The sequence below is a fragment of the Sesamum indicum genome, unplaced genomic scaffold (assembly GCF_000512975.1).
Source record: "Sesamum indicum cultivar Zhongzhi No. 13 unplaced genomic scaffold, S_indicum_v1.0 scaffold00177, whole genome shotgun sequence".
NCBI classification, from domain to species: domain Eukaryota; kingdom Viridiplantae; phylum Streptophyta; class Magnoliopsida; order Lamiales; family Pedaliaceae; genus Sesamum; species Sesamum indicum.
Window position 1 is genome coordinate 108,193 of NW_011628077.1, and position 11,100 is coordinate 119,292.

An 11,100-nucleotide genomic window follows, 5' to 3' on the forward strand; every position below is an offset into this window, starting at 1 on the left:
TATAGATATTGAAATGGTTGGTAAAAAAATTAGTGCATCACCAACTTATGTATCAAAATTGCCTAACGATCATAGTAGGTGGGTAGATTTTAGCAAATACTGGGATAATTGTTTCGAAAATATACCAAAAAAACAATTACGGCAAAAAAATCTGTAAGTAAAATTGTACTTATTTACAAAAATGCCTTAAGCTGGAGTATAATCACATTCTTAAAAACTTACAACTAATAATTTAATTTAGGTTAATTCAGGAGAAACTTGAGCTAAAGCTGTATTTTCAAACACTTTTATTCAGCTTAATTTAAATTATAATTTAAAAAGTACTTTATTTAAGTTTTTGCGAACACCTCGTGTACTGTTTGACCTATTTTTCTAGGATCACTTTTGGGATTTAAATCTACCAAAATCACTTTTTGAAAGGCTTTGTTTGGTTTTGTTTTTGACCATTTTTGGGATGGGTCAAAATACACTTAATATTTGTCTATTTTTTTTTACACATTATCTGTATGATTTCTTGTCTTGGATTTTCTGTATATAATATATATACACACACATGTATAAATATAATATAAAAAAGACATGATTTGACAATAAATATTGATCTTTTTCTCCCAAAAATATAATATTAAACATGTAATATTTATATATACATATATATTACAAAATATATATAAAAATAACATGTTTTGATAATAAACAACGATTTTTGTCCCAAAAGATACAACATCAAAGATACAACACTTATTTTAAATTATTTCTAAAAATAAATTCAAGACGTACACACTGTCTCTAACAATATAAAAAAAATAAGTTTACTCTTCACCATTATCAGAATATGAATAATTAAACAGTCGAATGTGCAAAGAAAAGATTAATAATATCAAACTATACAATAACAATGAAAAAGAGTTTTATCGTCCGTATTATTTCTATACTTTTTAGACTTAACAAAATTAAGTATTTTCAGTAGTTAGAAATAGCACTTACGGTGAAAAATGGAAACACTGCAGGATATGACACCGGAGAGGACACGCTCGAGCCCTCCTTCTCGAACAGCTCAGCTCATTCTTCAAACCCCTTCCTCAATTTCCAGTTTACGCGGCTCTTTCAACACCTAAACGCCTTCTAATTCTCTCCCTCTCTCTCTCTCTCTCTCTATACATACACACCGGACTGTATCTATAGCCTATACACACATGAAACAATCTAAACACATCACATTGGGTTTCTCTCTCTAGGTTTCAGATGCTCTGACCTCCTCTGTCTACATACGCACGCGTCGTATACACATATACCCGTATATTTATAATTATAGCATAAGCAGATATATACGCCAAAAGCATGGCAATGGAAGGAAGTGAATCTGTGCGCAATGGGCCGTCGTCTGAGGTTCGCCAAACTCAGTCTTCGCCTCGCAAATCGACTCCGCCTCCGGGTATTTCCCTCTTTGTTGACGCATTTGTGGAAATGTGTTCATAATTTTACATGCATAAATGCGGGGTTTCCGTTTGTGAAGATCTGTGGTCCTGGATATGCTATGTCGGTAAAATGATTTTTCGATATGGAAATTGGTTTCTATTTACTGCCTTTATCGCTTTCCAGCGTACAGTGTACAATGCGAACCTGGTTAATATTATGCTTGTTGTACGTGATAATTATTGTGGTTGAAACCCTAGTAATCTTTAGCTTCCGTGATTTTGTGAAAATTTTGGCTTATCAGACCGAAGTTTGTTTGGTGGACTTTAGTGATTATTACCGTTGTTGTAAGCGTGCAGCTTTGGATGCTGAAACTGGTTTAACAATGATTTCCTGAAACTAAATGAGAGCTTTTGGTGGGACCAACTTATCTTTAGAAATCTATTACTAACACTTAAGTTAGAATATATTGCTTCAGTAAAGCATTGCTTTTAAGTTTTGGTATTTGATTGCTAAACCATTATGCTAATGGAATAGTGATAAGTTTTTCATCCTTCTGCAGTTTTATGAGGTGAGTTTATTACATTTATTATGATGTTAGAAAGTTTGCTTTTTGTTTTGTCAGGGAAAAACCATTTGTGCTTTAAGAATATCATTTGTGTTATTTAATTTATATTTATTGCTCCAATTCTGACATGAGATCTTTGTATCATTTTGTTTGCCCCTGAATATTTAATTAATTATCATCTGTAACCAAAAAAAATTGGATCTATTGGGGTAAGGAGAGGATATCGTCAAACTTTGGGAGGAAAATTGGAGAGAGTCAAAATGAGAATGAGACACGACTTTCAATTTGTAATTGAAAATTGTATCATTAACTTTTCTTGGCATTTTTTGCAGTTAAGCTATTTTAATTATATAAACTTTATCTGTTATCTGATCGCGGGCAAATTTAGTGTGACTGCCGGGGCCTTTCTGTTAAATTCTAAATTGCAATGGGCTTTTACTCCTGAAAGAATGAGAAACTGCCATGCGACAGGTGGAACTGCATATCAGATATAGAGACAGAACTTAGTCTGGTCATGTCATTCCTTTCGAGGCCTTCAAATGCATGAAAATCTGAATACAGAAATATTATAGTATATTGGTTCGGAGTATAATCTTTTTGGAGCTAGACTACACTACTCATGTATTGGAACTTTTACTTAGCTTCTCAAGATTTATTCTGGGGATTTGTTTTTCGATCAACTTCATGCATTACATATCTTGCACACTATTTTCTCTTGGACCTCTAATTCCAGTCTTACAATGATATGCTTTGGTCATTTGTCAATTACTATGCCTTGAATTTCACGTCTACCTGACTCAAATGATTTAGCTTTATGTACTAAAGCTACTCTATTTTATAGTTTTACGTTTTGTTTGGAACGGCACCATAATGGAGAACAGTTCCTTTATGTGAAAACAAGTATTCTGGTTGTGTATCTTAATCTGTTAGTGAGATTTCATGTCTATGCAACATAACAATTTGGTGTGAGCAAAAAGTTCAATTTTTTTTTGCATAAGGTATGCATCCCTGCTCTTTGGTGTTATTCTTAGTATCTGGAATCTGGATTATATGAGGGCTGGAAGTCCTTTATTAAACTTGAGCAAACTTCCAAATTTGCCCTATTCTGTAGCATAATACATTGGACTATTTGTTGAATGACTAGAAAAATGCAATGAGAAATCTGTTGCTCCAAGGGCTATCTTACTTCTTCTGATGGTGATTTTCATTGTAGGTTGGAACCAAATCTCCTGCTATATGTTTTTGTATTTTCGAAAAAGAAACTTAAAGTCCAAAAGGATGCTCTAAGATTGTAGTGAAACATGATTACGTTCACTCCTTCAACTTCATTTTATGGATGCATATTTCATTATTTTCTGATAACTGCTCCTAATGACATCTCTTTACCCCTCTATTTGTTTAAAATTTCTTTCTTGTTGATATTGCACAGGCAATGAAGATAAGGGCACTCATCTTAGGTTCCTTTTATCAAATGCTGAAGCTGGTTCTGTAATAGGAAAGGGTGGCTCAACAATAAATGACATTCAGTCACAATCTGGAGCACGGGTCCAGTTGTCACGCAGCTATGAGTGTTTTCCCGGCACATCTGATAGGATTGTCATGGTCTCTGGAACAGTTGATGACGTATTAAAGGCGGTTGATCTCATTCTTTCTAAATTGCTGGATGAGGTGACATAGTGATTTTAATCGTTTTCCCAGATAAGCATATGAATATATTGTTAAGGAGATGTTTTCTGTTTGCTAGTTTTACGTTGAGAACGGAGGTGAAATGGATCCAGAATCGAAAATTAGATTGGTTGTGCCCAATAGCTCGTGTGGTGGAATAATCGGGAAGGGCGGAGCCATTATAAAGTAAGCCTGCTTGTTTGTATTAGAATTCTCCTCGTTGATGTTAAAGGCATACTTAATCAATGTAGATTTCAGTTTATGTAAATTAAAGGCTAATTTGTTGAACATGTGGTCTCCAATTATCAATTTGGCTCATTTTACATTCTTCTCAAACTGAACTGAACTTTGTTCTTGACTATTCCAACACATTTAATCTTAACTATTCTGATTTTCTGTTTTAGGCTGCAGAAAAAAGTGTATTCAATTTATTGCTTTATGAATGATGTTTGCTTGTATTGATTTGATTTCCTCATTCAAATGCTGCGATAACTAGTGTTTCCTCTATTTGCAATTGTGAATTTGAAATAATCAAACTGTGGATGGTGGCTTTACCTTGTCTTCTGTATTCTCAGTCACAAAAGTTCTTAACTTGTTCCGTAGCTTGACTAGGAATTACAATGGATCTGTTGAACAATTGGAGTTCTAAAGAAGAAGCATAGAGCCTCTGGAAGTACAGCTTTTCGTTCTTGCTCTGCTTGCAAAGATCCACAGAAAGTAGGGAATTGTAAAACTATCATTTAGCATCCCAGCACTTAAAAAGTTATGTGACCGTATGACGTGATCTTTTTCTTGTTTGGTGGGATCTTGGTACATAAATCATTTGACCAGCATAGCTGGTGCTGGTGGTTTCAGAAAGTTTTCTAGGCTGGAGACTAATGCGTGTTTCTTGTTCTAAACAAGTAGTGCAGAATTGAGTTTGAGAAATGGTTGTTTCAGTATGGATAAGAGAGATGTCAACATTAACCATCAGCGAAAATGGCAAGAGAATTTACTGGATTACCAAATTTCATAACATAGTCACATCTTCTCCTTGTAGCTGTTCTTAACTGTTTCCAACTCATTAGTTGGTAAAATTCTTCTATTAGCTTTACAGTGTGTTCACGTGAAAGTCATTGAAGTTGATGAGACGATGGGCGCAACAACTGACAATTTTAATGATGAATGAGAAAGGGAGGCAGGCCCTTAACCCATTAATCTGTGGTCTTTATTATAAACATGATCAATGGAGAAAGTTAACCTGTTTGTGGCCAAATACTGGGGAGCATGAAATTCTGAACCACACCAACTTAGAAGTTCTGTAATATGGGGCCATCATGGAAATAAAAAAGTTAACGGTTGGTTGGAAAAAAAGAACTTTCATTACTTGAAGACGGCCAAGCATGGGAGAGAAAACAGTCATAACATCTCCATAATGGTCTCCGGCCCTTCGACCATTTTTCCCCTCCTAAAGTCTAATCGGGCTCTTTTATAACAAGTGGCTATTTTAGCTTGCCACGGAGGAGCTAAATGTGATGGCAACTTCTCACATGTTGGAATTAACTTAACTAAACATGAGAATATAGAGATTCTTGTAAACTGTAGGCACTGGGATTACTGGTTCAGGCGAGCTGGCTTGAAGCCTGCTTCAGTGTGAGTCCATACGAACTATTTGTAATAGAGAGGTTGAGCATATAAAAAGAAGATTAATTTGCGAGTCAAGTTTGAGCTTGAAAAGGCTTAGCAAATTCTCTTGGCAGGTACAGGGCCATAGGGTTAGTTTCTTTACTTAATAGTTTATGATTATTTGCTGGTATTAGAGCTACATTTTACCTTTTAATTTAAATATGTTGGTCTTTTTGAAAGTATTGTATGAGACTGTCCTTCATAGTCATTTTGTCATATATTTTCTTTCTTTCTTCTCATGAAATTTAAATATGACCGGTGGCTATTTGAGTCCGAAGCTTTCAAAATATCGTGACATGTGTTTTCCCGTTGACGCAATGGAACTTCTTACCGGGTTTAAATTTGTGTTCAAGATCATTAAGTACAATCTATTGAACTTGGGCCATTGTGTATCCATGAAGCCTGGAGGAAAATTCCAGTAAATAATATGCATTATTTTACGGGTTTGGGGGAGTTTGGGCGTGGAGATGCATTCATTATTGGGTTGTGGGGGGGGGGGGGGGGGGGGGGGGGGGGGTGGTGCTGGTTGTTGCTGCCCTATTCAGACCATCTGGAAACATGCTAAGGGTGGGCCGAGTTTGGCCAGGCAAAGTTTTTGGATGCTTGCATATCTCATAACTTGATGCATTTTGAAGTGGTCATCCTCGATTGTCTAGTATTATTTGCAATTCTACCTGTGACTCAATATTATATTTGTAAACTCAAGGTGGTTACTAGCTAATTAAAACGTTATAGCAATAATATTGCAAGAATGCCTTATATTCTTGTCTCCATATGAACAGGTGCACTGCATGCTGTTAAGATGTAACTGTTTGGGTTTGTTTCTACTTTAAGATTTCTGTTTGCTAATGGCCACTGAAGGGAATGACTTAAATTCATCATCGCATTTTCTCTTTTCTGATCTTGCCTCTTGGTTGCATGTTCTTGCAGTAGCTTAGCTTATATGCTATAATTAATGAGTCACTGTTTATGTGCTGCAATTGCTATCACCCTTCAGGGAAAAATTATGTATGCTTTCTAAAAGTTGCATTTGGCAATTGACACTGATGTACTCTTTTGCTGCTTTGGAGCTTCATCTAACAATTAGCTACCTGAACCTAAATGCTGAAAAGAGAATTTACTTCTGCACTTTTTGTTCCAGCAGTTGCAAATGTTTGAGCCTGAATATTTGTTTCTTGCAAAGTGTGTTTTCCGGCAATCTATTATGAACCGAGATTTAAGTACAACTTACAGAGAATCTTCAAAATGGATATCATTTCACTACTTTGTTGCTCACTGCTGCTGTAGCTATGGGTGAATTCATGTCTGTTATTTACTCAAATAGGAATGTACCTTTAACCTAAAAGGAAAACTGTGTTGAACTATGCCGACCTCCTTGAAACCTACAAATGGTGAGTATACCAATTGAAATCTGTAATTCTTTTGAGGATGAATATAAATTACAAGTTATTCAATCCCCGAAACCTTGTGCTTTTCTCCCTTTTCTTTTAGGATGTGTGTAAGGATGAAGTAAGTGCTATTGAATTGGTTTTCTCCTGATCTTTCACTGCAACTTTGGCACCTATTCTTGGTCGCACTTCCATTGCATTTTGTTTAGTGAGTAAATATTTTGATAGAGTACTTGGCTTTATGTTTGTCTTGTAAGTCTTGGTGGGTGGAACTGAGTTCTTGGTAAAATGGTTTTCTACATCCTAACTAGGAAAAATGTGGCTTTTATTTATCTCTAATTACCCATGGTTCTTGTGATCTTTTATTAGTCGAGTAATGACACTAGTTTGGGTGTGCTATATCCTAAGATTTCACAGATTTGAAATGAATGTAATGTTTCCTCTTATCGTACGGTAAAGAGTTTTGAGAATCCCAAAAATGGCCATACTGTCTCAAGTCAATCAGCATAAATAGCTAGTTTTTTTCCTTGATCAAAGTGAAGCAGAAATCTGATGTTACCTGAAATTTTTCTCTTGGTGTGATGCTTAAGACATATGTGCATAAAGATATACTGGCACTCACATAATAAAACGTGCTTGAATGGTTATTTGTTATGTTCAGCCATTCACACTTATTAATCTGAATGTTCCTGTGTCTTCATATAATTGTTGGAACAGGTCATTGATTGAGGACTCCCGAGCTGACATTAAGATATCTCCCCAAGATATCTATTACCCTGGGTTGCACGATAGGTTAGTGACAGTGACTGGTACTTTAGGAGAACAAATGCGGGCGATTGAGTTGGTCCTACTGAAATTGGTGAAGGACCCATATTATCAGCAGTCTGCTAATGCTCCATTCCCTTATCCAGGTATTAGTTGCCAAATGAAATTTATTCTTTTTCTTTTCATTTTGTTGGCGTTTATTTAGGTACTAGTTTTCCAAGTGTAACTTGTCTCCTTCCCTTTTGCATTTTCTAAGTGTGATTTACCATATCTCTTCCATATTATTTTATACCCAAGCAATCTTCAGCACTGTCAACAATTTTAGCTATTTCCCTTACAGCAAGGATCCAGATATTAGTTTCTTGAATCAGCCATTCTAGTCGAAGTTAGATTGTGTAACTAGTAAGATCTTCTTTTACAGATGGTTGCACCACTGACTTAATTGTAGACGAACATGCTTTTATTCAACAAAAACAGTAGAAAAAACATTCTAAGAACACTACCGGTCATGTCAAAGAAATGTGAAAAACAACTGTGAACAAGGAAGATTGACAGTCATCATTTGAATCAATAAAGAAGTATCTAGTCTTGAGAAAGATCTGATTGAGTTGCAAGTTTCACAAATCTGATTAGTGCTTTTGCAATTTAGTAGTATTTAAACAATTGATCTGATCTATTTCTTGACTTGTCCAACAGGTCACTAGCATATGCATTACATATGCCTCTGTTCCAAATTCATTGCGCTACTTTCATTTAAAATGGCAGGACTAAATCTCTATTTCTCAAAAGCCCCCAAAAGATCTACCAACTCACTTAAAAGTAATTATGACATACCACCAACTCTCAACTACTATTTTTAGAGGTGAAAAGGTGATAAAACTATACAAAACATTTTCCTCTACAGCTCTCATATAACATTCCATATCAGTCAAATTGGGCCTGTAAAACATGGAATGGAGAAAGTATAACAAACTCAAGTTCCATAAGTCAACATCTTCAGCATATCATAGTCCATCGATGAGGAGTGATAAACTAATGAAACAGGAGGCTGGCTGCTCTATTAGAATGTCTGGTGCACCATGAACAAAGTACCCAATACAACTACTTGATAGCAGTTTGAATCACCCAATGAAGTATGTTAGAATCTTCACTGACAAGAAAAGAAACTACAGTATGGGTTACATGCTTAACATCTTTGATATTTTAACATGATCATTTTCTTGTAGCAGCTAGTTTGTTGTAAATATGACATTGATATGAACTACCACTTTTTCTCAATTGTCATCGGTTATGGAATTTAAATCAACTGGAAGTGAAAGAATATCAAAGATGTTGGATATTCATTTTGCCATTATAAGTTCTGATATGGATAAAAGCTGTGGCCTTTTCAATATAGCTCATACCAGTTAGACGGCTACCTGGCAGTGTTTGTCAAGGTAATTGCGGCGAGTTCAGTACTTAAGCAAAACTGTGTATTTTCAAGAAAACCTATAATGTAATCTGGAGTGAAAAAGATTGAAAGGTTATATCCTTTTTATTTGTCTTTTATTTGTTTTGGATGTTTTTATCTATTAAATGTTTAACTGTTTCTCAAAGTTAATGGTTAGTCATTTCATGTAACCTCCTTTTCCAGCACTTATGTACAGTGGGATGAACTATGGACCACCAAATGGGGTTGGAGTTGGAGGGAAGTACCTGAACAACAGGGTTCCAAACAAGGTGTGTGATTATCTTTTATAATTTTGATGAATATTTCTTTGTCGTGTTGCTAGCTGTTTGCTTTGTTGGCTTCTTTTTATTTCTGAAGTGTTTTTTACTTTTTAGCCCCACAACTAACCCACTTTTTGACTCACTTCCTGTTCATGCATAGATTGTTGCTTATTTAAATACGTTTGTAATGGCTTACAAGTAGCTGATTATGAAATCGTGGCTTTAAATGTGCACTCTTACGGTAGCAGTGGGCTTTTGAGGAAAACCTACTGGTCCTCCTCTCATGTTATTTTCTAATGGATTCTCCTTTCCCCTGTTTTATTTGACTGGGATTATTATTACATCTTATTGTAGAATTGCTTTAGAGTTGCAATCTGCATAATCAAACTGTAACTATGGTAACTGTTTACTTGCTTCTGCGGTTCAGTTTCTCCTGAATGTTTTTAAGGTTTTGATTATACTGCCGGGATAGAGATGTCATTTTAGCCTCCTTCCAAGTTTCTCATATTCTGTTTGTGTGACTTACTGAGTCGTGAGTGCAATGTGCTACTGCAGGAAGATAGAAGCAGTTCGGTTACTATTGGTATTGCAGATGAACATGTTGGCTTAGTTGTTGGACGTGGTGGAAGGAGTATTATGGAGATCAGTCAGGTATGTATTTAGGTTCTCGTTTTGTCCTTCTCATGTGGTTGTTTACCAACTACGTGCTTGTTTGTCCCACAGCTTAGTGGAGCTAGGATAAAGATTTCTGATAGGGGTGATTTCATGTCTGGGACATCGAATAGGTAAGGGCAGATGAAAATGGCTGGCATTTCCAAATGTTTTGGGTGTGTAATAAGAAAGCAATGTCTTCGTTCCTTTGCTCCTTCTTGCAGGAAAGTCACCATCACAGGGTCTCAAAGATCAGTTCGTATAGCGGAGTCCATGATATCACGGAAAGTTGCTTCAGTTGCTGAGAGATGACGGAGTAGTCCTCAACTTCTTATCTAATCTTGTTAAGATTTTTAGTCTTGGATGACCTGGAATTTCGTTCAGCGTTTGGCCAATCCTGGATTTGTCCATATCTTTTATTATGGTGAAATTAAGCGAATGATCTGATTCAAGCAAGAGGATGGATATAAGTTTCACTGAAGAGTACCGTTATCTAGAACTGATGGCAGGAAAAATGTTGCATTTGACGCTGGCTGAAAAAAAATTGCTTCCATTGACCAAATATAAGCATTTAATGTTCCCCGTCTGTATACTGGTGTAATTTGTTATGCCCAAGTGACATATTCGCTAAATCTAGACTAGAGGATTCTGATTATGCCTTTGACATGTTAGTGTTACTATTCTTTCCTTAATGCCCTGCACTGTGATGCATATAAGCATCATTAGTCACCTGGCATAAATAAAGAGATGCGAGAAATTTACTTGTTGATGGCTCAACAATTGGATCTTTTCTGCATTGTAGTCTGTGATTTCTAAGACCAGCTGCACATACAAACGCACACGTTCCTATGCCTGAAGGAACTCATGTTTTATAAACCATTCTACTGATATTTGTAGAATTATTATCTTTTGCATTTACACTCACAAGTCTTCCATTATTGGTGGTAACTTTTTAGTTTTAATTTAAGATGATTACATCAGATGAATCGCGGTAGTCTGTACTTTGTAGTGTTACCAAAAGTCACAATCGCTTGTTAACCATTCATTAGCTATTATTTGATAGCTTCACATTACCCCTGTGTATTAATTTTTTGTGTCTTATTGTAGGATTACTTGACTGTGAATTACAAATACTGATTCATTCCTCTCAAGAGCTCTCATTTGAGAGCCTAGTGTACTCAAGCTGTACTGTTCTTTCCCTTTTTGTTGAAAGTTGTGCTGGAATTTGAACTTTGATATCTGGTGGTGTCATTACTAGTTCCCATTGCTGTT

General features: G+C 35.8%; 1 protein-coding gene across 1 annotated transcript; it reads left to right on the plus strand.

The window, feature by feature from the left end:
- Nucleotides 1-1,013: 1,013 nt before the first annotated feature.
- On the plus strand, nucleotides 1,014-10,748 carry LOC105179595 (protein BTR1). Its single transcript, XM_011103232.2, has 8 exons — nucleotides 1,014-1,435; nucleotides 3,414-3,652; nucleotides 3,729-3,835; nucleotides 7,420-7,613; nucleotides 9,101-9,186; nucleotides 9,733-9,828; nucleotides 9,901-9,962; nucleotides 10,053-10,748. The coding sequence occupies exons 1-8, from the start codon at nucleotides 1,342-1,344 to the stop codon at nucleotides 10,138-10,140; spliced, it is 966 nt and encodes a 321-aa protein (XP_011101534.1). The 5' UTR covers nucleotides 1,014-1,341; the 3' UTR covers nucleotides 10,141-10,748.
- Nucleotides 10,749-11,100: the final 352 nt, after the last annotated feature.

What these genes read in the sequence shown, in the direction of transcription:
- LOC105179595 (XM_011103232.2), top strand. Translation starts at nt 1,342, where the DNA reads ATGGCAATGGAAGGAAGTGAATCTGTGCGCAATGGGCCGTCGTCTGAG. An exon ending in AAGGGCGGAGCCATTATAAA is followed by an intron (nt 3,836 to 7,419) that starts GTAAGCCTGCTT and finishes TTGTTGGAACAG; the next exon opens with GTCATTGATTGAGGACTCCC. An exon ending in GTATTATGGAGATCAGTCAG is followed by an intron (nt 9,829 to 9,900) that starts GTATGTATTTAG and finishes TTTGTCCCACAG; the next exon opens with CTTAGTGGAGCTAGGATAAA.